Raw genomic sequence first — 25,443 nt, forward strand, 5'->3', positions numbered from 1 at the left:
CATTCCACAACTTGTTCCTATCCTACAAACTTATACCTTTTTGTCTTGTTCTTACAAATTCAACTTACCTATACTAAGATATTAGTTTTTCTTTCAATTTTCTAAAGTACTTTGTTTACTTCAGTAATTCGGATTTGTTAGTTATTGATTCCTGTTGATTTTGTTCACTTTGGTATAAAATTTAGTTTCGTTCGTTTCTAACTTTTTTTTTAGTACAATAGGAATAGATGGAGATTCTAAATTCTCTTTGCCCCCAAATCCTTCCCAAAGGTAAAGACCACTAGAAGTGAAGTCAACTCCATTCCCTTAACTTTTACTTCTGGGGACAAACATGTGGCCAAAGAGTTATACATTAATGTTTAGATCAAAGGAATATATTCCAGTCAAAATGAGTTTATCCTTGCAAAATTGTTGTAAAGAAAAGAGAAGAATATATTCTAAAACTAGCATGATAAATGAAAGTTTGTGTTTATTTATACCTATATTTAACAGGGTTTTCTCTCTCCTATTAAAATAAAAATATTGTAGCAGTAGCTGAAGTAGTGATTTTGAATTTGAATGTGAAGAAGAGAAGTAAAGAGGGAAAATATAATAATGAAGAGGAGATTGGAATTCAATTACAGGACACTTGGTACCAAAATGAAGGAAGATTGCCTTCTCTTTTAGCATAGGAGTTCAAGTAGTGGTACCGACCAGGGTCTCAAACACAAACAGAACGATCAGATAACTCATTGGAAAAAATCGTCCAAACTAAAGGTTTTAGAATACAAAATGTGCAAATGTTTGCACATAAAATTTGGCATTTCTCTCAACTTGTTTCAGAATCACTGATTGACTCCTCAGTTTCTTCTTGGATTTTGCTTGCAGCTTCAACAGTTTTCAGCTTTGCGACTTGAAACATGGCCAGATGGATGTCCCCTGTCAGGAAAAGAAACATCACAACGAATAGATTCAGATGAGTATCAAATGAAACAAGTTTTTTCCTTGGGAAAAATGTAAACAAAATGCAGAAACAGATTCAGACCAGCAATCTTCATGTTCAATTGAAGAGGGTAAAACAACAAAATGTAAAACTCAAGAAATGGGAAATGGGAAATGGGGTGGTCTAAAAATGAAAAGTGGGGAGAAGTTATAGTACCAAAAGTAATGCTATTGCCAGATGATACAGCAGCAACAACCCCAGGGTTAAGCCTCTTGTCATTGATGAAAGTCCCATTGGTGCTATCTAGATCTATGACCAACAACCTGTCTTCTTGGTTTTTTGATACGAGCATGTTGAGCAGAAACTGCTTGCATTTCAGAAAACAACTCAATGGAGTTAATGCCAAAACAAGAACCCAGGATTTAGATTAGTGGAAAATTAGACCTGTAGCAACCGGAATTACAATGTCAGCTTTATCAGGAAGACGGCCGACAGTGACTTCATTCTGCATTAACCCAAGAAGAGTTTCAAACCAAAGGTGGCTCCACTAAATAGAGACTCGCAATGGATTATTATTCGGACTCACCGACACAATTTCGAAAGCATCTGGCATTTCTACTTTGGAACCTATATGCTTCCACTCTCCATCGCCTGTGAACTTATTAATTTACCAAATTAATCTTCAAGTAAAATGATACAACAGAATAAAGGTTAAGGAAGCGATGTGGCTGACCGACGACGGTACCAGAAGCCAGCGGGAAGAAGCTTGTAGAGGTTGAAGAAGCGATCGTCCCCTCGGCCGGAACTGGATGCTGAGGCTGGAGAGTCTGGTTCTATGTAGGGATGGGGTTAATGAATTGGAATAATTGAAGAAGGAAAGAGAGGAATGGACGGCCAACTCCATGGCTGTGCAAATTCTGCAGCGGTTTCAGGAGCTCAGTGATTCGACCATGTGGTCGTCATTTAATGCTTTTCACGGATAACTCCATTTGTTTTATCACTCACGACAAATAATATATATATAAATTTGTCTCAATCACTCCTTAAACAATATAAAGTTATCTATAAACTTTCAATTTACATCAATGAGATGGTTGAGTTTGATTCGAAAAAGAAATTGACGACTTTGTTTAGATTGTTTGTAATTCTCAAGAATCTCCCCTAATTGCATCGAACAAGGGCCTTGATCATCGCATGTAATTGCACGCCACAGTAGAATTGAATATGGAGGATTGCCATTGATGCAGCATTTTAGTACCTTTTAATTTCAAGTTTTCTTTTTTTCTTTTTTTAAATGAGATTCTGCTTCTTTCATGTTAATAAGGAAAACTTTCCTTTCTTAGAAAACATTGGTTAATAACAAAATTAAAATCCACATTTTGCAATTAAATGTTATTTCGATCCACTTCTATGAGCGAGTAAGTAATAAACTTGTTTTGAAATTGGAATCATGCATCTGCTTCTGCTTCCGGTTCTGATAAATTTTTTAATCAGTGATACCAAATATGAATTATTTGTCAGGAAATTGATTCCAATTTCTAGGAGGAAATTGTTGATTGTGGACAAAAATGGGCAACAAACTGTAATTCCAAAACGCTAGAGACGATCAATCTCTCTCAGAAATCGGTTTCGTTCAAAAGAATTTGATATAAAAAAAAGAGTGGAAATTTAAAAAGATTGGTGAGTTTTAAGTCCAGTATTAGTCAAAGATTATGCCGCGAGTTGATCCGTGGTATCCATTCTAATCTTCTCAAGTTGCTGCTTCTTCTCCTTCTTCCTCTTCTTCAATTTGGTAGCGGTTCCGAGTATAGGTTTGCTATGATCAATGTACTTTCCTCCAAAAAACTGCCCAAGCACCTTGCCGCATCCCGAACAACACCTATCAATCGATGCCAAAACAATTAAAAACACCGAATCGATTCAACCAAGAGACAAATTACGCATAAATCAAATACGAACAAACAGGTACAAAAAAACATCCGATTTGCCAAACGCTCTTTACGTCACTGACGCGGTACAAAAAAAAAGATAAAAGAGGAAATAAAAAAAGGAAAAAAAAGACCGGATTACTGTAAGAATTAGAGGAATAGTAATCCGATGAACAAATCAGATTAAAAACGAGAAACAATGGAGAGATCAATGTGCGCAGAGGATAGAACACCAAAGCGAAGAGGATCGGAGCGGATTCTCACACGAAGTCATCGAAGCGATCGGGTTCGCGATGTGTGAGGCAGTGAGAGCAATGCAGCATTGAGTGGGAGTGGGAGGGTGGAGGAAACGAAGCTTTTGGCTGCAGTGAAGCGAGGGGAGGAAGCAAAAAGGGAGGTGACGATGAAATGGTAATTGGGGGCGGAAGATGTGTTCGTAATTCTCAACCCTAACGCGTTTTTTTGGCTATTTATATGTTCGATCTTCCTTCTATTACGTATTCTTTAATGGACTTAATATATTTGCTATTACGAAACTACCCTTTCTTTCGTAATTTCTATGCGGACTTGATGGAGTTCTTCGAGGCTGGTTTGGTACTTTTATGTATGTCTCCTATTTTTGACAAATTCTCTTAAATTTCTTTTCGTGCTTACATTAATTACCCTAACGAAAACGTGGTAGATCAAAGGGAATAAAATTGTAGATCCCATTCTTTTCTAGAGTGTTCAAAAATTACTTATGATTGTAGGTGAAAAATTATCAATTTCCATACATTTATTAATGTTATATTTATCATTATTGCTTAACACAATCTATTTGTTGGTGTTCAATTCGATCGTGTTTTAGAACTATGTATCACGACTGTTAGCATTGTAGCCATTGTTATAACTACCATAATTGTTATTGTTATGGTTGAAAATTTATGGACTTTCATATATTTATTGCTAGTTTGATTGTTAAGTGTAAATTTGACCAAAATCATAAATTCAAAATAAACGTAATAAGAAAATAATCCAATAACTCATTCATTAGTTACATTTGATTTGATTATGGTTATACCAACTCGAGTAAATTTTGGTATGGCCTGAATTTCATTATTATACTTAGATGCAATGTATAAATTATATGTCACCAATGTTCGAATGAATCAGTGTGAAGGTTGTTCCACTTCGTCAGGCATGATGGGGCTCAGCCTCCTAGCATACCAAAGCAACAAGAAGGCAGATGGCAGCAAAATAGGCAAAACCAATTTCAGGAACACACAGGGAATCGTCTCTTTTAAGCGTTGTCCCGTTGAAGTTGTAAACTTTCTGTCGTCTTTTGGTGTGTCACTGTGTGGTTCATTGTGGTTGGAAGCCAAATTAGTTTGCTTTACTTTTTGATCTTCCAAAATGGGGTTGTGATGAGGTTGTTGTTTGGAGTCGGACTGGTCCTGCTGCAATGGCTGGCGGACATGAAGAATGCCACTCTTATATTTGGCAGTAATGTTAGTGGTGTTGCAGTTTGATGGGATTTCGAACTCTTTGTTAAAACGCTGCATTATGTGCTTGTTATTGTTCTTCAATGCCCGCTCCCACTAATCCTCAACTTTCTTTTTGAGGATACTTGAACCTTAATTTGCTCCTTATTGAAACCTACAGTAGTGTTGAATTTTGAATTAGTCACACCACAAAATTAAATTAAGTTAAATTTGGTTACAGTCTATATTTCATATCAATTAGGAGTGTTTAGGCTGGCAACATGTTCGAAGAACCAAAATGGACATATTAATTAGGGGGGGACACGATAGGACAAACCAGGAATGTAGAGGGCGAGAATGGTGCAGCCGTCCTCTTCCGACTGCTCCACCGGAGGTTCGAAATCTTCATAAGTTCGGTGATGTTTGTTGGATGATGCCATATTATATTAGTTTCTCTTTTTTGTTGATTTGATGAATGTTGTGTGAAAGAAATGATGGTTTCGGTTTTATAGAGATCGAAAGGAATGGTTTTATTATATTTCTTGATGTGGAGGAAGGTGAAGGTTCTTTAATTTGCTTCTTTGGGGTGTATAATGTATATACCTTTACCTTCTTTTGCAATCTTAAATTATATTGTGCACAGAATCATTTTACAGGGTATGTGTGTGTTTGTTTTCTCTTTTTCTTAATGAATTCGCCACCAAGCTTTGGAATCTTTCTTCCTCTTCCCTTTCTGTTTTCTTCACGTTGTTCCTAAGCTAACATTACCCACTCAAGTTCCTTTTTGGAAAAGTACCCACTCAAGTTTAATCCAACATGATTGTAGACTATACATATTATATAGTATAGCAAAACTGAAAAAAAAATATATAAATAGAGTAGAATTTTATAGCTTATTAATGTTTTCATTCGGTGATACTTTACTATATTTTTATTGATTTTGTTATATTTATCATTTTGGTGTCGGATCATTTTGGATGGGTCTGGAAGGTGTTTTCACTGTGGTCCTGTTGGCGGGTTTGGGAGGCTCACGATCAGGTGGTTTTTCGTAGGATGATGGTTCGAGGTGGCAGCTCTCAGCATTTACTTGATGATAGGGGATAATTGACATGACAATGATGGTTGGTTGGATAGTGTGGGCCTGTCCCACCTGATAATTGTTTAGCCTTGTCTTGTGTTGCTGCTTGGGATGTGACAACAGAATGTAAGAGTGGTATCGGTTGGGTGCATTGGGATCATAAGAGTGTGCTCGTTGCAGGACGGGGGAAGATTGTTACTGTTCAAGGTTCGTTGTGGGTGTTGCGGCCATGTTACATAATGTGGATTTGACTGTGTGACTGACGTTGGTAGTCGAGTCGGACCACATGAGATTCAGTTTCGTCATTTGAGTCTTCAGATGATTTTTTAAAAGAATAAAAAAAGCAACAGGTAAAAAAGGAAGGTTTTTATGGTTGCTACAAAGGCTGGAATTACTGATGCCGTGAAGTGAAGCCATAAATATCAAAGGCATCAGCAGAGGGAAAAACCTAAAGTCAGCCAATAACGCCAAACCTCAATTTCATCATTCATGGAAGATAAAAGTGACAGACAGTGCACATGCCAGGACACTCGGACACGTTTAGTATGATTCTTTGAACTCTGTCATTTCAATTTTCCAACTCAACTTAATCCAATGTCTTTGTTTTGGTTACTGGGCCACTCCCAAATAAAAACAAAGTAATTATTACCTTTCCAAGTTTTCTTTTCCGTAATGAAAATGAAGATCCACTGAGTGGACACGGAACGCTTTTTAACAAACTCATTGCAAGAATTTCAATGCATAGTATTATATTATCAATCGATTGGAAACACAAATTTCATATTCCTCTGGTCTCAATCACCCGAACAAAGATACATATACAGTCTCCTCTCTACTACCGCTCCACTTCCTTCCCCATCATTCACTACACAATGGAGAGGCATCCCGACAAAGCATCTCCCCTGCTTTTTGCTGTTAATCAACAGAGATTTGAGCTCTTCTCTGTAGACCCTTCCACTACTTTGCTCCAATTCCTTCGCCAACATACTTCTTTTAAGAGTGTCAAGCTTAGCTGTGGGGAAGGTCTCTCTCTTTCTCTCGAATTACTTCATGTTCCTCCAAATCATCACTTGGGGTTCTTCCTTTTCACGGAAATGTTCATTTTCTCTCTTCTATTGGTTAATTGCTTTTAGCTTCTTTCCGTGTCTACTGCAAATTACGTATCAACACAATATGCTCTTCAACTATCTGTTTCTTTGGCTACTATACTCGCCGTCGCCTCTTTCACAGTTCCCCCACATGGTTGCCTTGTTCATGCCTTTCATACTTTTCTAACTACTACAACTTGATCCTATATATATCCTTGATAGTTGCTAATTTATTTCCGTGAACCTCAGCTTTGGATATTCAGTCATTCATATTCTTTTTTTGGTAAATATATATCAAACGACTTTTACTGTTAAGTATGATTACCGAAAAGCATATGTTAAAAGGTTCTGTTCGAACATGAAGATGATGTTCTGCTCTGGCAGCTAGGTCCTTCTTTTACCAGGGAATTGGATGACTATTTCATTTCTAACTAATCGTTGGTTCACTATTCCATTCTGCTAGAGTTATTCTATGGAACTTACTCAATCTAAATCTGTTGACGTGTTTGGTTATTTTGAAACTGTAGGCGGTTGTGGTGCTTGTGTTGTGTTATTGTCCAAGTATGATCCTGTGTTAGACAAAGTCGAAGAATTTACAGTAAGTTCATGCCTCACGTTGCTTTGTAGCATACAAGGGTGTTCAGTTACAACCAGTGAAGGTATTGGAAATAGCAGGGATGGTTTCCACCCAATTCATCAAAGGTTTGCTGGTTTCCATGCTTCTCAGTGCGGCTTTTGTACTCCAGGAATGTGCGTCTCACTTTTTTCAGCCCTCGTCAATGCTGAAAAGACCAATAGACCCGACCCCTTATCAGGATTCTCAAAGCTGACTGTTTCTGAAGCTGAAAAGGCCATTTCTGGAAACCTTTGTCGTTGTACAGGATATAGGTCAATTGCTGATGCTTGTAAGAGTTTTGCTACTGATGTCGATGTGGAGGATTTAGGGTTGAACTCATTCTGGCCAAAGGGATGTGGCAAGGAAGTGAAATCGAGTAAAGTACCACTTTATAGTCAAAATAATAGCCTGTTATCATTTCCAGAATTTTTGAAAAAGGATCTTAGGCCTATCTCTTTTATGGACTCTAAGGGGCGTACCTGGTTAAGTCCAGTTAACATCAAGGAGGTGAGCAGATTGCTAGAATGTAACGAGACTATCAACACAAGTAAAACAAAGTTCGTTGTTGGCAACACAGAAGTGGGATATTACAAAGAGTCTGAACAAGTTGAAAGATATATTAATCTTAGACACATTCCTGAGCTTTCAGTTATCAGAATAGATTCAACAGGAATAGAGTTTGGTGCAACAGTAACGATTACAAAAGCTATTGAGGCCCTGAAAAATAATAACCATGAACCGTCATCCATAGGTGAGATGGTGTTCCATAAAATAGCGGTGCACATGGAGAAAATTGCTTCTGGGTTTGTACGAAATACTGCAAGTATTGGGGGAAATTTAATGATGTCTCAAAGGAAACAGTTTCCTTCAGATATTGCCACAATATTTCTTGCTGCAGGTTCCATGGTAAATATATTGAGGGGTTCCAATGAAGAAGTGATTATGTTAGATGAGTTTCTCAAGAGACCTCCACTGGGTCCTAACTGTGTACTTTTAAGTGTTAAGATCCCAAATTTGGATTCACTTAGAGATATTTATCCAAGAGATACTACCGTATTGTTTGATACTTTTAGAGCTTCGCCTCGGCCTCTTGGAAATGCAATGCCGTATCTAAATGCTGCTTTCTTAGCTGCAATCTCTCCGTGTAAAAATTCCAATGGTATCGTAGTGAATAGCTGTCACCTAGCTTTTGGAGCATATGGGGCTAAGCGTGCAATTAGAGCAAGAAAGGTTGAAAATTTTCTAGCTGGAAAAAATATCGATTATAATGTCATATATGAAGCTGTCTCATTGATTCGATCCACTATAGTCCCTGAAAAGGGGACATCATTTCCAGCTTATAGGACAAGCTTAGCAGTTGGCTTTCTTTTTGAGTTCTTAAGCTCTTTGGTTGATGGCAGTGCTGCAATAAAGAGTGATTCCCTAAATGGATGCATGAATACCTCGTCAGCATTACCTTACAACAAATTTAGTTCAAACCATGCCACATTCGATTATAACAAAACTAAGGCTCTACTATCATCTGGAAAGCAGACAATTGAATTAAGCTCAGAATATCATCCAGTTGGAGATACGATTATAAAATCTGGAGCTGCTATCCAAGCTTCAGGTGCTTCATACTTTTAATAATATATAAACACAAACTTTTTTTTATTTATTATTTTGTATATTTTATTATTATAAAGATGAAATGAATTTATCTTAATAATCCTGATGAGTCATCTAGCCCAGTCTTCCTCTTGAATTAACTAAAAGAGGTTAATTATACAAGTTTCAAACTTCACAAGGTCTTCTTTAGCAAACGTAGTCTGCATGGCAGTCTTGTCTGGGTTGATATTGTTGCGCGCGGGTCTTCAAACTCTAGTCAAGTTTACCAATTTTCTCCTCTGTTTGTATATATATGAAGATGTGTGTACTGTTATACTTCCAATACTTCCGTGCACTTCAGAATTATGCTATTTGTTTGTCATGATTTCTTATTCTTAGATCAGAAAACTAATGAACATTTGCAAACGAATATTTTAGGTGAGGCAATCTTTGTGGATGATATTCCTTCACCAACAAATTGCCTACATGGAGCATTCATATATAGCAGAAGGCCTTTGGCATGGGTGAAGGGACTGAATCTTTCTCATGAACCTCAACCAGAGGGAGTTATAGCTGTTATTTCCACAAAAGATATTCCTGTGGGTGGACATAATGTCGGTACTAGAACTATATTTGGCGATGAACTTCTATTTGCAGATAAGTTGACCGAGTGCGTTGGTCAACCAATTGCTTTTGTGGTGATCCTATTGACTCGCGATTCATTTATAGCAACTTTGGTATCAGGAATCCTTCCTTGTTGAGGTGCTTATTTTCTCTTACGTTTGTTATTAGGTAGCAAATACGCAGAAACATGCAGATATGGCTGCAGACCTTGCAGTGGTGGATTATGACACAGATAATTTGGAAGCACCTATTCTTTCAGTAGAAAATGCTCTTGAAAGGTCAAGTTTCTTTGAGGTCCCTTCATTTCTGTGTCCAGAACAGATTGGAGATTTGTCAAAAGGAATGGCTGAAGCAGATCAACATATTAAGGCTGCTCAGGTACCCTTTACTACAAGATGGTCGGCCTTAATATTTAATGATGATATTTCAACCATAAGGAAAAATAGGGGAATTTGCTTGATTTTGACTATCACCCATTTAACAATTTCCCATACAAGTTAGTTTCTAACAATACTTTTTTACAAATGTTCAAATTTTGAAGTCATTTCTTCTAATATTTTGTTGTTATTATTTATTATCTATCCGAATTTTGAACTTGTTTCTTCTTATATTTTCATGAACTTTTACATTCAGATCAAACTTGGGTCACAATATTATTTCTATATGGAGACACATACTGCACTTGCCATTCCAGATGAAGATAACTGCATGGTAGTCTACAGTTCAAGCCAATGGCCAGCTAACGCGCATTCTGTTATTGCAAAATGCCTTGGTGTTCCTGAAAATAATATCCGTGTAATTACTAGGAGGGTTGGAGGAGGCTTTGGTGGAAAGGCCACAAAATCTATGGTTGTGAGTATTTACTGTCAACTCTAACTATTTTCCCAACCAATTGTTTAATGTACCTTTTTGAATTTTTATAACCCAAGATTTCTCACCATTGTTTGTGTCTGTATTTTTTTTTTTTTTTTGGATTTACTAGTGATGATGTTTTTTCAATTTCAATAGGAGGCAAGGAAATTTTTAGTACATATGTAATTTTGATTACTCCTACAATTTTTGGATGCCAATGCCAAAACAACATGTTTTTTTTTGAAAAATTTATGATGGTTACGGTTCTGTACTTCTGTGTATAGGTAGGGGTAGGATGACAATTCATTGAATGCAAGTAAGATACTAAGATGACATAGTTGCAACTAAAGCATTGTGTGAAGCTGTTTGATTCTTCAAGTGGCACCAAAGCATGTTAAAAGTTTTTTTAGTCTTCGGAGCACAAGGATGCATGTTCATTTGGGTTCTGAGTGGTGTTTTAGTGTATCCAAATATCTTAACAAGTCATGTTGGGACTTGGGGTAGATCCCTAATTACCAAATTGGATATTTTCCAATTGGGGCAAATGCATCCATAGTGAATGCAATGAATATCTTGTATTTAGAAAACTAGCAGTTCACCCTAACAATCTTCTTGGGCCTAAATGACTCAAATTTCCCCCATTACAGATAGAGTATTTCAAACTTCTACTACCGCTCATATTTTAGCTTTCGCTATTATCTTTATCAATATTTGATCATTAGACAGCATTTAGTTTTTTTGTTTTAAGTTCTAATTACCAAAAGAAGATGATCCAGAAGGGAATCTTTAGCTAACTATATAGGTTTTGATAGATTTGAGGTTATGCAGTGAATTATACCAGTCTCATAATTTATGCTGTATTCCATTTATCTTTGTGATGTATACTTTACTCTTGGACCCTTCTTTAACTTCTTTGCTCACATATTTTTAGCGGTACTGTAAAAAAGGAAGTTTTAATGGAATCAACCTACAGATTGAGATAATTGTGTATCTAAGTTAAAGCATTTCATGATTTAAGATCATTCCATTCTTCATCTTCATGCATGCTCAACATTTCTATTGTTTGAATTTGGCCTGCCTTGTATTCTTCTTCTTCTAGGAAACTCGTTATTAAGGTTTTCCTTATTCTTTCTCCAATGATGAATAGTAAACTTCAATGAATGAGTTAAAACCTTCTAACGATTATGTTTTTTTAGGTTGCTACGGCATGTGCACTTGCAGCTCACAAGTTACGCCGTCCGGTCAGGATCTATCTTAACCGGAAGACTGACATGATAATGGCAGGAGGGAGACATCCAATGAAAGTTAATTACAATGTGGGGTTTAAATCTAATGGTAAAATTACAGCATTGGAATTAGATATATTGGTTGATGCAGGGATGAGTTGTGATATAAGTCCAGCTATGCCACACAACATTGTCAATACACTTAGGAAGTATAATTGGGGTGCTTTATCTTTTGACATAAAAGTATGCAAAACAAACCACACAAGCAAATCTTCAATGCGAGCCCCTGGAGAGGTACAAGGATCCTTTATTGCGGAGGCAGTAATTGAACATGTAGCATCTACTCTTTGCAAGGATGTGGATACTATCCGAAAAGTAAACATGCATACTTTTGACAGCCTCAAAATATTCTTCAAGGATGCAGGTGAACCTCAAGAGTACACATTACCTTCAATTTGGGATAGGTTAGCCACATCTTCAAACTTAAAACAAAGGACTGAAATGGTAGATAAATTTAATAGTGACAATAGATGGAAAAAGAGAGGCCTTTCTCGAATTCCTGTCACACATGAGGTTATTTTGAGACCAACCCCTGGTAAAGTGAGCATCCTAACTGATGCTTCTGTTGTTGTGGAAGTTGGAGGTATTGAACTTGGCCAGGGGCTATGGACAAAGGTAAGGCAGATGGCTGCGTATGCCCTTAGCTCAATTGAATGTGATGGAACCAGTGACCTGTTGGAGAAGGTGAGAGTGGTTCAAGCTGATACCATCAATTTAATACAAGGAGGCTGTACAGCTGGGAGTACTACCTCTGAATCAAGCTGTGAAGCAGTTAGACTTTGCTGCAACATACTGGTAGAGAGACTAACATCTCTAAAGAAAAGGCTGGAGGAGAAAATGGGTTCGGTCAAATGGGTTGAGCTCATATGTCAGGTTGTAAAACATTTTGGTACTAAGGAACTATGTTTTTCTTGGTATATTTAGTATTTGTCTTTAGTTTGGAGTGATATTAATTTTTGCAGTGTTGCAGGTTCATCAAGGTGTTATTGATGCATATACATGATTCTGAAAATTTAATTTTTAAGCACTTTAAGCTTAGTTTCTATAGAAGTACCTTGCGATAATTTGGTTCTAATATTATGCAGTAGGATCTATTATGCATTTTGAACTTTTTTTAATAATATTGTCCACGGATATTATCGTAATATGCTAAAAAACTGTCTATTTTGTTTTAGTTCATGAACGGTTCTTCACATTTTTTCTAATGCTTAATGGGACTATTCCCCATCACAATTTTCAACCTTCATGTAATACTTTTGTGAAACCTGTTTTTCAGTCAGACTTATGATCAAGGACTTCTGTTTTGGGTTTTCTATTTATTTATAAAATTCAATGGTAGCCACATGGCTTATTCTTTTATTTTGGTGGTTGATTCGTAATTCTGCTTGGTTAGTACCTTCGATGAGTAGTTTTCTTATCTCTTTATAAGAATTATTTTTGGCTTATGACTAAGGACATACATTTGGGTTTATAACACCAGTCATTTTGTGATGGAAAAAGTGCAGGCAAACTTGCAAGCAGTGAATTTATCAGTTAATTCTATGTTTATTCCTGACTTTGTTGCAATGAGATACTTAAATTATGGAGCTGCCGTGAGTGAGGTAAGTTTACAGCTAACGCCTCCCTTTGTATTTTATGTTGTATCAACGCTCTCAAATTTGACCACTTCATTGTTCATGCATCTGACTGCACAATGAAATTCACAAAACTCATGCTATGACAGGTGGAGGTTGATCTTCTCACAGGAGAAACTACAATTTTGCGTGCAGATATTATTTATGATTGTGGACAGAGTCTCAACCCTGCTGTGGATTTGGGACAAGTAATTATTAAATTTTCAATCTTCTAAAATTTTGAGTTCGTTTTCCAATTTTCTGAAGTTATCATTTTCTGTACTTTTCGAGTCTTATATAGCTACGGTTCTATGAGAATATATTGATGAAATCTCCAAACAGAAAAATCTCTTCCTCATTGGGAATTGTTTTTTGTAGGTTGAAGGAGCTTTTGTTCAAGGAATTGGATTTTTTATGTCAGAAGAATACCTTACAGATCCTGATGGACTAGTGATTAATGACAGCACATGGACTTACAAAATTCCTACTATTGATACCATACCAAAACAGTTCAACGTTGAAATTTTGAACTCCGGAAATCATAAAAAACGCGTTCTCTCGTCAAAAGGTAGGTTAAACTGTATTATTTTCATTCAAGATCTTAATTACCATTTGCTTCATTGAAAATCAACAGCTCATGCGGTATTGTAATTATCTATCCTTCTGATGTTGGCTTAACATAGAAATTCTAAATTCTTAATGAAAGACAGCGTCTAACCCAGTGAAAGCAATTATCTATACTCGTCTGAATGGTAAGAAAGTGAGACATAAATAGTTGAATGAAATTAGAAACGAAAGAGATACTAACATTATCTGCACACGTTTAAATGGTAAGAAAGCGAAGCATAAGTAGTAGAATGAGCTTAGAATGCAAGAGATGGCAGATGCAGTTAGAGTGAGAGGTCTGTGAATTTTGGTGTTGTACGAGGGTTATTTGAGGTGGGATTTAATGAAATAAAATGCATTTTTGCAGCTTCAGGAGAACCACCATTAGTTCTAGCTGCATCCGTTCACTGTGCAACAAGAGCGGCCATTAAAGAAGCACGGAAACAGTTATGTACATGGCGCCATCAACTTGAGTTTGATTACTCGTTACTATTAGAGGTCCCTGCTACCATGCCTGTTGTTAAAGAGTCATGTGGGCTGGACTGTGTGGAAAGTTACCTGACATGGATCAAGGAATCAAGAAGCAATAGGATCTGACGTGATATTTGGCCTCTGCAAACACAGGTTATGACAATTTACAAATAATGCTCGTGATGTGAGAATAATCAGTCTTTGAGGTGATGCACTTGCTCATTTTCTCAATTTATTATATGCAGTAGAAAAATGAGTAGAACAGAGATCACGGATCATTGGGGAAGGTAAAATCAACCAATTACCATACCATGTTTTAACAATATGAAATATGCCTGTCACTTTCATTATGTTATTGCCTTTTCAAGTAAGGGCTATCAAGTGTTTTGTTTTCTTTTTATTCTCTTTTCTGGCAGTCAGAAGAGTGTTGTGCCAGTGTTATAAAGGTTTTTGTATAAGCCAGTATGGATCAAGAGAGTGTTTGGCTTTTAGTTAGTTCGACACATAGCTTATGGGTTTTAGTGATATGATTAGGAGTTATTCCTCACTCTGCCCTTATGAGGAAAAGAGTTTTATTTTATTTTAAATGAAAAGTTGGGTGTGTGCTTTGAGAGGGAATCTTTTGATGTTTGGTTCTTGTGGAGTTATTGTTATTTTAGGCATCAGCAATGGGTTCCTTTTGCAATAATTCACTAGGTCTCATTTTTCTTTATTGGAGTTCTTTTTTAGGATGCTTGGTATGTCCTATTTTAAAATTTTTTGAGAGTGGAATTTGGTTTGTTTATTTTAATTTTATTATTATGTTTTTTAATAACAAGAAAATATTTACTTGGAAGTGTTTTAAGGTTAGAATAGCGTTTCTTTACTAGTCTGATGTGAAGCATCAACAGTAGTTATTGCCACTCAAAAGTGAATGGATGGAGATATTAATATAAATAAAATTTAATTAAGGTGGCAATGAAATTATTTTGTGGTAATAAGGCAGCTATCAGAATCACCAACAATCCAGTTCAACATGATAGAATTAGACGAATTAGACATGTGGAGATTGATCGACACTTCATTAAAGAAAAGACTGGACAATGGTAGCATTTGCATTCCTTACATCCTCTTGAGCCAAAAGGTTGTTGATGTTTCACCAAGGGACTTTTTAGATAGAGCTTTGACTCATTAATGGAGGGGTTCTCTCTGCACTTGGCCCCTAGGCTGCTCTTAGAGGAAAAAAACAAAAAGTACCTGGAACATATTGTGATGTCTTTCAACCAAAAAAAGCTTCATTTGAGTACTTATAACTCTTAAAATAAAGCATCATTTGAGTATTGATAACTACTATCTCACCTTTTGTATTTGCCTTTGATGGCTTAGTTATGCTTCTGGTAGGCGGTGGATATGATGATGGCACAATGAGGTGCGTCTCTGGATCCATTTTATACTTTTGATGATGATGGATGAGCTTTTGTCTCATTATTTATATCTTTATTAACAAAGCTTTTGTCTCATTATTTATATCTTTATTAACAAAGAGACGTGTATCCTTTTAAAAGGAAAACTCTTAAAATAAGAGTGAAGTGCTAGATTTAATAATTGTGAGTGATTCACGAATGATTATTTCTTGTCACAAATTATCTGTTTTATCAAGCAACATCAGTAAAATGCTCGTAGTTCTCGTTTGAGCATTTTGGTAATTAAAGTTCTGATGTAGGCACGTTTTCTGCAACACGGCATTGATAGAGCATTTAATTAGCAAAAGCTTTTGTTGGAGTAAAATATGAGCATTTGAAATCAATTCAAAGGAGAAAATGGAATCAGCACAGAGGAGAAATTTTCATAAATCGTTAATTGAGCTAGCTTTCCATTTTACCTCAGTTTTTCTGCTAAGCTGACCAATAAGAAGACTCCAATGGAATCCCACTGACCTATTTCATCTGATTTTCATTTTAAAGGTTGAGGAGTTTAAGATAGCCGTATAGATGTAAAAGAGGTTGGTTTTGGAGAAGAGGAAGCCATTTTTCCATGGGAGAGAAGTTGGAGGAAGAAGGGGAAGCTCTGCACCTCCTATTTTCGGCAACTTCTCATCTTTTTCAATTTTTTCTTATTCTAAACTTTAGTCTATTGTTGTTTATTTTTGTTTTATGATTTTTAAAAATTTGCTTCCTTTATTTTTCAGCTTGTAACATGAATTAATCACTTTTAAGTGATGATTAGAAATGTTAGTATAAATCACTTGGTTCTTTTGCAATATGGTTTCTCGTGTTTTAAATTTTTATGTTCGGGTTTGTCTGGCCAACAAACACTTTTAACACGGTTTTCTTGGGTTTCGGGAACAATAGAGAAAACTGGTTACGCGAAAGAGCTATGTGGGCTAGACAGTGTGGAAAGTTACCTGAAATGGATCAATGAGAAACACTTGGAGCTGAAGAGATAGAGATTTACTTGGCCTCCCCCAAAACGCAGGTCATGCCAATGAGATCAGTGTGTGGAAAGTTACCTGAAATGGATCAATGAGAAACACTTGGAGCTGAAGAGATAGAGATTTACTTGGCCTCCCCCAAAACGCAGGTCATGCCAATGAGATCAGTGTATGAGGCAGTGCAGCTGCTTATTCTCTCATTTTACTAAAGATCATAGGTTATTGAGGGAATGTAAAATCAACAACTTGTTACTATATCAAATTTCAACGATATCAGAACTGTCTGGTTAAACAAGCACGTTTGTATTGGTATTGTTAAAAGCTAAAAGCGATTTAAAATGAATTAATGATGTTGCAAACTTACACAAGCAAAAGGGTCAAGCAATATGTAACAGAGAGATGCCTGCCGATATGACATTGGTTTGGTGCGCACGTCTATTGGAATTTTAAGCTTGAGATTATTTATTTAAAATGATACTGAAGGTATGTTTTCAATCTCAATGGCAAAACTTTTGTCAATATTTAATATGTCCGACTCCAACTTTTCTTTTGGTTTAATTTATTTGATTTATATGTTTATTAAACTAATTGAATTATTAAAGTGAGCTTCAATTGAAAAAGAAAAAGAAATTGACATGATTGGAAGTTCAATTATGTTTCTAGCGCAACTACTGATAGAAAGTTCATAGTCCAAATATACTTTTATATCGAACACACTTTACCTTTAGAAAAAAGGAACTTTTCGTCTTTATATTTTAGGTTGAATTTTTATTAAATCCTGAAGTTTTAAAATGTGGCTCTTAGTAATTGAGTGTTTACTTGGATATCAAATTGGTTTCTAGATGTCAAAATATTGTAATTTTATCCTTACAATTTGAGTTATATTTTAAGTTTGATTGTTAAATTTACATTTAAATTTAATATGTCATTAAATACTTGCTTACAATTTTTAGGTTTAATCTCTTAATTAATTTAGAAAAATAAATTAGCATCTAAAGCAAAATCAAAGCAATTAATCTTTGTTTGGTGGGTTTGAGGTTTAAAGATTCTTTTTTCTTTCTTGAGAATGGGGTTTTCAAGCCATTCTTTCTCAAGCCCTCCAAGTTTTATTTTATTTATTTTTAGTAGTGATTGATTCAAGCAGAGCGTTGAAAAAACAAATAAATAAAAACCTTACATTACATATATATATATATATATATTAATGTTATGACGGTTGCAATGACGTCAGGGATGCTGTCAAATGATTGATTCAATCAGCCTCTAAACGCATTGAATATGTGAAATGGATATCTGACTTCTAGTTTGAGAGTACTATTTTTGGTGTCCCGTTAGTTTTGGTGGTTACTGGGACTTTTCCTAACCTGATTTAACGGATTAAAAAATGTAGATGAAGATCCACTTTATGGTTGATGTATGGTGAGCCTCAGCTTCTATGATACATTCAATAACTTAAATGGTTTTTAGTGTTATCCGTTTGGACGTAAGTCAGACAAATTGGTTTCCATCATTGAAACAAAGATAACAATTTCCTCTTCATTACCAATTCTCTTCTCTCCACCCACAATGGAGAATCATCCCCTGGTTTTTGCAGTTAATCAACAAAGATTTGAGCTCTCCACCGTTGACCCTTCCACTACTTTGCTTCACTTCCTGCGCCACCATACTCCTTTCAAGAGTGTCAAGCTTGGCTGTGGTGAAGGCGGTTGTGGTGCTTGTGTTGTTCTATTGTCCAAGTATGATCCTGTTTTAGACAAGGTTCAAGATTTTACAATAAGTTCATGTCTAACCTTGCTTTGTAGTATTCATGGTTGTTCAGTTACAACCAGTGAAGGTATTGGAAATTGCAAGGATGGTTTTCACTCCATTCATCAAAGGTTTGCTGGCTTTCATGCTTCTCAGTGTGGATTTTGTACTCCTGGAATGTGTGTTTCACTTTTTTCTGCTCTTGTAAATGCTCAAAACACCAATCGACCCGAACCCCCGCCGGGATTCTCAAAACTTACTGTTTCTGAAGCTGAAAAGGCTGTTTCTGGAAACCTCTGTCGTTGTACAGGTTATAGGCCAATTGCTGATGCCTGTAAGAGTTTTGCTTCTGATGTTGACATGGAGGATTTGGGGTTAAACTCATTCTGGAAAAAAGGATATGGCAAGGAAAAATCGAGTAAATTGCCAGTTTATGATCCAAATGGTGGCCCTTGCTTGTTTCCCAAATTCTTAAGAAATGAAACAAGGTCTGTCCCTTTTGTGGACTCTAAAGCATGTTCCTGGCTGAACCCGACAAGTCTCAAGGATCTGAACAAACTACTTGAATGTGATGAAACTAGTAATAATATCAGCAAAACGAAGATAGTTGTTGGCAACACAGAAGTCGGATATTATAAAGATTTTGAACATGTTGATACATACATTAATCTTAAACATATCCCTGAGCTCTCAGTTATCAAGATGGATTCAACAGGAGTAGAGATTGGTGCAACGGTAACAATTTCAAAAGCCATTGAGGCTTTGAAAAGTAGTAATCACGAGCCTTCTTCAATCGGTGAGATGGTTTTCTGTAAAATAGCGGTTCACATGGAGAAAATTGCTTCTGAGTTTGTACGAAATACTGCAAGCATTGGAGGAAATTTAATGATGGCGCAAAGAAAACGGTTTCCTTCAGATGTTTCCACAATACTTCTTGCTGTAGGATCCATGATAAGTATTTCGACTGGTTCTAGCGAAGAAGTGATTATGTTGGATGAGTTTCTTAAAAGACCTCCATTGGGTCCTAAATGTGTACTTTTAAGTGTTAAGATCCCAAATTGGGATTCAATTAGAGATACTTTTCCAAATGATACTTCTGTAATGTTTGATACTTATAGAGCTTCACCTCGCCCCCTTGGAAATGCATTGCCATATCTAAATGCTGCTTTCTTAGCTGCAATCTCCCCGTGTAAAAATTTCAATGGTATTAAATTAAATAGTTGTCATCTGGCATTTGGAGCTTATGGAACCAAACATGCAATTAGAGCCAGAAAGATTGAAGAATTTCTTGCTGGAAAAGTTATCGATTATAGTGTCATATATGAAGCTGTTTCATTGGTTGGAGCCACTATAATTCCTGAAAAGAACACTTCCTCTCCCGCTTATAGAACAAGCTTGGCAGTTGGCTTTCTTTTTGAGTTCTTAAGCTCCTTGATTGATGGAAATGTTGCAATAAAGAGTGATTACCTCAATGGATGCAGGAATGCCTCATCAACCCTACCTGACAGATTTATTTCAAACCAAAACCTTCTTGGTTATAATAAAAGTGCAGACCTTTTATTATCTGGGAAGCAGACAATGGAATTAAGTTTAGAATATCACCCAGTTGGAGATACCATTATAAAATCTGGAGCTTCTATTCAAGCTTCAGGTACATTATATCTTTTAATTATATGAAATCGTACTTTGGAAAGTTATAAAGGTGAAATGAATTTGTCTTGGTCAATTACCTTGTGATTTTGTGTTCTGAAGTACTAAGGAAACCAATGTACATATGCAAATAAATATTTTAGGGGAAGCTATCTATGTGGATGATATTCCTTCTCCAACAAATTGCCTATATGGAGCCTTCATATATAGCACAAAGCCTTTGGCACAGGTAAAGGGGTTTACTTTTCCTCCCAACTCACAACCAGAGGGAGTTATTGCTGTTATTTCCACTGGAGATATTCCTGTTGGTGGATATAACATTGGAGCGAGAACCATGTTTGGTGATGAATTTCTATTTGCAGATAAGTTGACCGAATGTGCTGGTCAGCCACTTGCCTTTGTGGTAATTAGAATATCTCATGATTCATTTATTGTAACTTTGTTCAAATAATGGATCTTTACTTGCTGAGGTGCATAATACCTTTTCACATATTTTTTAGGTTGCAGATACACAGAAACATGCAGATTTGGCTGCACACCTTACAATAGTGGATTATGACACAGATAATTTGGAAGCACCTATTCTTTCTGTAGAAGAATCTGTCAAGAGGTCATGCTTCTTTGAGGTCCCTTCATATTTGATTCCAGAACAGGCTGGTGATATATCAAAAGGAATGGCTGAAGCAGACCACCATATTAACGCTGCTCAGGTACCTTCTACAATGACTTAATGACGGTATGCCTACCCGGAGAAGGAAAGAGAAATTTCATTGATTTACTGAATTGTACCACTTTTAAGTCTAATGGTTATGGATTAGACCATAGCCCATTTAACAGCTTGTCGCACCAAAAAATTGCTTCCAACTGTTATGCTACCAATTTTATTAGTTATTTCATATATATATAATTTTTTTATAAAAAAAAACTAATTATTTTCATAAACTTTTACATTCAGATCAGACTTGGATCACAATATCATTTTTATATGGAAACACATTGTGCACTTGCCATTCCAGATGAAGATAACTGCATGGTGGTGTACAGTTCAAATCAATGGCCATCTAATGTTCATTCTGTAATTGCAAAATGTCTTGGCGTTCCTCAATATAATGTCCGTGTAATTACCAGAAGGGTTGGAGGAGGCTTTGGGGGAAAAGGCACAAGATCTATGGTTGTGAGTATCTGCTGCCACCTCTTTGTGGAATATGCTTTTGAAAAACGGTTCTTCCCAATGCATTTCTTTGAACTTCCAATTTGTTAGAACACCAATATAGAGTCTATGTTTATTGATATCTGTTAATATAGTGTCTATGTTTATTGAATACTTGAACAAAAATTACAATATTAAAGAACAAACAAGTAAAAGGAAACTCAAGAACACTTAAAAGAAACCTTAACCCTCTGCCCTTCCTTTCTTTCAGAGAATGTTGCAGTCCATTATCTTAACCAAAATCTTCCTGCCTTTCTTCCTTCTCCAACTTCCTATTTATAACCATCTAACTGCTAACAAAACTAATTACCATTATACCCCTTCCCTATACTAATCTAGGTATCTAACAGTTTTCTCATTAGGAACAAAGGAAACATATGAAATTACTCCAAAGACTTTTGGATGCCAGTGCCAAAACAGTGAACTCCGGTGAGAATTTCGTTAAGTTTTCAGTTCTATTATAATCTAAGTAGGTGGGATGATGGTACATAGACTCACCAACTTGAACCATTTGATTGTTCAACAATTTACCACTGGTTGTCCAAGTGTATCAAAAGTTCTATATTAGATTGCTGATGACTGAAGGGCCTATCAATGTATGTGCATAAATAAAACGTGATCAGCCGAAGTGTAGTCATTCAAATATCTTATAATCTCTGATGTTGGAGCTCAAGGCATATTCATATTAATTTTCAAATCTTTTAGTGCTGCAATCAATGATAGATGATGAACTTTGCTATATTTGGTTTGGAAGATTTTTCCACATCATAATCATACCTAGAGTTTCTCCTGCTATTTTACTCGAAACCACCACTCTTGTTGGTGGCTTTATTGCTATGAATAATCGTTATACACAAAATAGATTATTTGAGATAAGTTAGACGATGTGTTCAATTAACTCATCATTTTTACTGCATTTTATTTATAATTGATAAGCAGTCATTTTTCTCGGACCTTTCTTTTTAACTTCTCCTTATACTGATATTTTTCAGTGTTTCTGATTGACAAGATGGTTTATGGTACCAACCATTAGAATAAGATGATTGTGTGTCGGAGTTGAAGCGTTTCATGATTAAAGTTCATTATGTTCTTCATCATATATTTATGTCTAGCACTTCTATTGTTTCCCTACAGTTTTTTTTTCTAGCTTTTCGCTTCTCTTTTTCTTAGTGTTTCACTATTTTCTCAAGCATGAACAACGCTCTGATATATGAGTTCTTTCCTTTGGACAATTATGTTGGCTAGGTTGCTACAGCATGTGCACTTGCAGCTCACAAGTTACGCCGTCCCGTTAGGATTTACCTTAATCGGAAGACTGACATGATAATGGCAGGAGGGAGACATCCGATGAAAATAACTTATAATGTGGGTTTCAAAACTGATGGTAAAATTACAGGATTGCAATTAGAGATATTGATTGATGCAGGGATGAGTACTGACGTAAGTCCAATATTGCCAAACAACATTGTCAATGCACTTAAGAAGTATGATTGGGGAGCTTTATCTTTTGATATAAAATTATGCAAGACAAACCATTCAAGCAAAGGTGCAATGCGAGCCCCTGGAGAGGCACAAGGATCCTTTATTGCTGAGGCAGTAATCGAACATGTGGCGTCTAAACTTTGCATGGATGTGGATACTATCCGAAAAGTAAACCTGCATACATTTGTGAGCATCAGCAAATTCTTCAAGGATCCAGGTGAACCGGAAGAGTACACTTTACCTTCAATTTGGGATAGGTTAGCTACATCTTCATGCTTAAAACAAAGGGTTCAAATGGTAGATGAATTTAATAGCTGCAACATATGGAAAAAAAGAGGTCTTTCTCGAATTCCGGTTGTGCAGGAGGTAAGATCGAGGCCAACTCCCGGGAAAGTGAGCATTCTAACTGATGGTTCTGTTGTTGTGGAAGTTGGAGGCGTTGAAATTGGGCAGGGGCTGTGGACAAAGGTGAGACAGATGGTTGCATATGCCCTTAGCTCAATTGAATGTGATGGAACCGATAATCTCTTGGAAAAGGTGAGAGTAGTTCAATCAGATACCATTGCCTTAATACAAGGAGGAGGTACATTTGGAAGCACTACCTCCGAGTCAAGCTGTGAGGCAGTTAGACTTTGCTGCAATATACTGATAGAGAGACTAACACCTCTAAAGAAAAGGCTGCAGAATAATGGTTCCCTCAAATGGGATGTGCTTATAAGTCAGGTTGTTGTTTGCTCTGCACCATCTATTACGACATTTTATATTTCTTACATGATCCAAGTGTTATTCATTCACATGCATAGTTCTCAAAGTCTTATTCACATTAAAAAAAAAATCTTGCTTTTAAACAAATTTTTATCTGTAATTCGAATTGTTAGTTCCTATTATTCAAAACTCATAAGAATGTTTTTGGACGTGGGGCTGAGGACTTTATCCTTGGGTGAATAACACCTTCATCATTTCATGTTGGAAAAAGTGCAGGCAAACTTGCAATCAGTGAATTTGTCCGTCAATTCTTTGTATGTCCCTGATTTTGTTTCAAAGAGCTACTTAAATTATGGAGCTGCAGTGAGTGAGGCAAGTTCACTGACTTACAGCACCTCCCTTTGTGTTTACTATTGTATCAGCATTTTCAAATTCAAAACAAACACTGCAATGCCAATTTATTTTACTGCAAAATTCAATTCACCAAATTAATGTCTTGACAGGTGGAAATTGATCTTCTCACTGGAGAAACTACAATTTTGCGTTCAGATATTATCTATGATTGTGGACAAAGTCTCAATCCTGCTGTAGATTTGGGACAGGTTAATTAATTATATTATAAGTACAAAATTGAGTATCTTACTTGTTTTTCTTAATTCTCTTGAAGTTTTGAGTTTCATATGTACTTATTTCTAAATGAGAATAGATTGATCTTATCTCCAAGGAGTAGAAACTCCTAATGATCGGGAATTGTTTTGTGCAGATTGAAGGAGCCTTTGTGCAAGGAATTGGATTTTACATGTCAGAAGAATACCTGATAAATCCTGATGGACTAGTGATTACCGATAGCACATGGACTTACAAAATTCCTACAATTGACACCATTCCAAAACAGTTTAACGTCGAAATTTTAAATTCTGGACAACATAAAAAGTGCATTCTCTCTTCAAAAGGCAGGTCAAACTTTATTGTTATTCAATTTCATTGGAAGAAAATAGGATTCCCTCCCCCTATCCAAAAAAAATAAAATAAAATAAAAACTACGTGCAGAGCAAGTTAAATCACCGATTACTCAAAAGCTTAAACTGATGGGTCAATCAGTGGTTGAACACTTTTCTTGATTCCTCTTCAAATCCTGTCATTTGTTTTGTAATAGACATTAGTAAACTTTTTCTTTCGTAGGGCTCTTGGTATGTCAGCTTAAAACAAAATGAAGAAAGGAAAAAAGATAGTATTTAACTGTAGTGAAACCTGCTGTCTAAACACGTCCAAATATTGAAAAGCATATATAGTTGAATGATCAAGAGATCTGTGAATATTGTTGTACAAAGGTATATTTGAAGTGAGGTTTAATGAAATTAAGTGCATTTGTGCAGCTTCAGGAGAGCCACCATTGCTTCTAGCTGCATCAGTTCATTGTGCAACACGAGCAGCTATTAAAGAGGCACGAAAACAGAAACGTAGATGGTGCCATGAAGATGAGTCTGATCACGCATTACAGCTACAGGTTCCAGCCACCATGGCTGTTGTTAAAGAGCTCTGTGGGCTGGACTGTGTGGAGAGTTACCTGAAATGGATCAACAAATCGAAAAGCATTGTGAGCTAACCGCATACTTGGCCTATCAAACTCACAGTTCGTGCCAATTTACTCATAACAATGCTTGTGATAGGTTGAGGCAATGTACTTGCCCATTTTCTAAGTTTATTTGCAGCAGCAGAGAACTAAGATCTTCAAATATCATAGGTTATTGGGGAAATAGAGCAGTTTTGTATATAACACTACCAATATATATATATATTTTATAGTGTTGATGTTGATATCAAGATTTAGATTTTACAAGATATCAACCAAATACCGGCATTCTGTAAATCAATAAACTTTACTGTCATAGGTGATTAGATAGTAGATAATGATTTTTTTAGGACGATGTGCTTAACATCTCATTGATTTCAAATCTTTGGTAGCAATGTCAAACTCTTTAATTTAATGAATGTGTATAAATTGATATTGTTGGATATTCCATGTGTACACCGTTACTTGTTATAAAATATCAAGTACTGTGCAGTATGGAAAAAAAAAAATACTTCCATTCATTGTTTGCCAAAGAA

The 25,443-nt window shown here is 36.1% G+C and overlaps 3 protein-coding genes and 1 long non-coding RNA gene across 12 annotated transcripts; 2 read left to right on the forward strand and 2 right to left on the reverse strand.

The window, feature by feature from the left end:
- Window positions 1-561: 561 nt before the first annotated feature.
- On the reverse strand, window positions 562-3,317 carry LOC101219513. Its single transcript, XM_011655226.2, is given in 7 exon segments — window positions 562-918; window positions 1,139-1,262; window positions 1,264-1,286; window positions 1,367-1,427; window positions 1,509-1,580; window positions 1,668-2,801; window positions 3,115-3,317. Coding segments are annotated over 6 exon segments (549 nt in total). The 5' UTR covers window positions 1,827-2,801; window positions 3,115-3,317; the 3' UTR covers window positions 562-808.
- A 2,314-nt stretch (window positions 3,318-5,631) lies between these two features.
- Window positions 5,632-16,370, forward strand: LOC101219033 (indole-3-acetaldehyde oxidase). Of its 8 annotated transcripts, none has more exons than XR_969253.2 (13): window positions 5,632-5,931; window positions 7,004-8,701; window positions 9,118-9,377; window positions 9,472-9,681; window positions 9,937-10,155; window positions 11,352-12,314; window positions 12,947-13,042; window positions 13,165-13,263; window positions 13,433-13,622; window positions 14,028-14,284; window positions 14,377-14,418; window positions 15,497-15,539; window positions 16,075-16,370. XR_969253.2 is itself a non-coding variant. In XM_011655225.2 (10 exons), exons 1-10 carry the CDS (start codon window positions 6,126-6,128, stop codon window positions 14,255-14,257), a joined length of 4,251 nt encoding a protein of 1,416 aa, XP_011653527.2. In that variant the 5' UTR covers window positions 6,075-6,125; the 3' UTR covers window positions 14,258-14,284. The 8 variants fall into 8 exon arrangements, 1 of the variants encoding a protein (XP_011653527.2); XR_004215947.1 differs by lacking the exon at window positions 5,632-5,931 and adding an exon at window positions 6,076-6,411 and having other exon boundaries at window positions 15,834-16,370; XR_004215949.1 differs by lacking the exon at window positions 5,632-5,931 and adding an exon at window positions 6,076-6,411 and having other exon boundaries at window positions 14,380-14,418; window positions 15,834-16,370.
- On the reverse strand, window positions 15,022-17,053 carry LOC116403275. Its single transcript, XR_004215951.1, has 2 exons — window positions 16,620-17,053; window positions 15,022-16,514 (listed from the first exon to the last, which is right to left on the reverse strand). It is a non-coding gene; the product is annotated as an uncharacterized LOC116403275 (long non-coding RNA).
- Window positions 17,054-17,881: 828 nt separating this feature from the next.
- On the forward strand, window positions 17,882-25,352 carry LOC101222350 (indole-3-acetaldehyde oxidase). 2 transcript variants are annotated; one of them, XM_004149612.3, is made up of 9 exons: window positions 17,883-19,938; window positions 20,081-20,340; window positions 20,438-20,647; window positions 20,893-21,111; window positions 22,393-23,352; window positions 23,611-23,706; window positions 23,838-23,936; window positions 24,098-24,287; window positions 24,711-25,352. In XM_004149612.3, the coding sequence occupies exons 1-9, from the start codon at window positions 18,108-18,110 to the stop codon at window positions 24,938-24,940; spliced, it is 4,095 nt and encodes a 1,364-aa protein (XP_004149660.1). In that variant the 5' UTR covers window positions 17,883-18,107; the 3' UTR covers window positions 24,941-25,352. The 2 variants fall into 2 exon arrangements, with proteins under 2 accessions (XP_031740460.1, XP_004149660.1); XM_031884600.1 differs by lacking the exon at window positions 23,611-23,706 and having other exon boundaries at window positions 17,882-19,938.
- Window positions 25,353-25,443: the final 91 nt, after the last annotated feature.

The sequence above is a fragment of the Cucumis sativus genome, chromosome 4, assembly GCF_000004075.3.
Source record: "Cucumis sativus cultivar 9930 chromosome 4, Cucumber_9930_V3, whole genome shotgun sequence".
Classification (NCBI taxonomy): domain Eukaryota; kingdom Viridiplantae; phylum Streptophyta; class Magnoliopsida; order Cucurbitales; family Cucurbitaceae; genus Cucumis; species Cucumis sativus.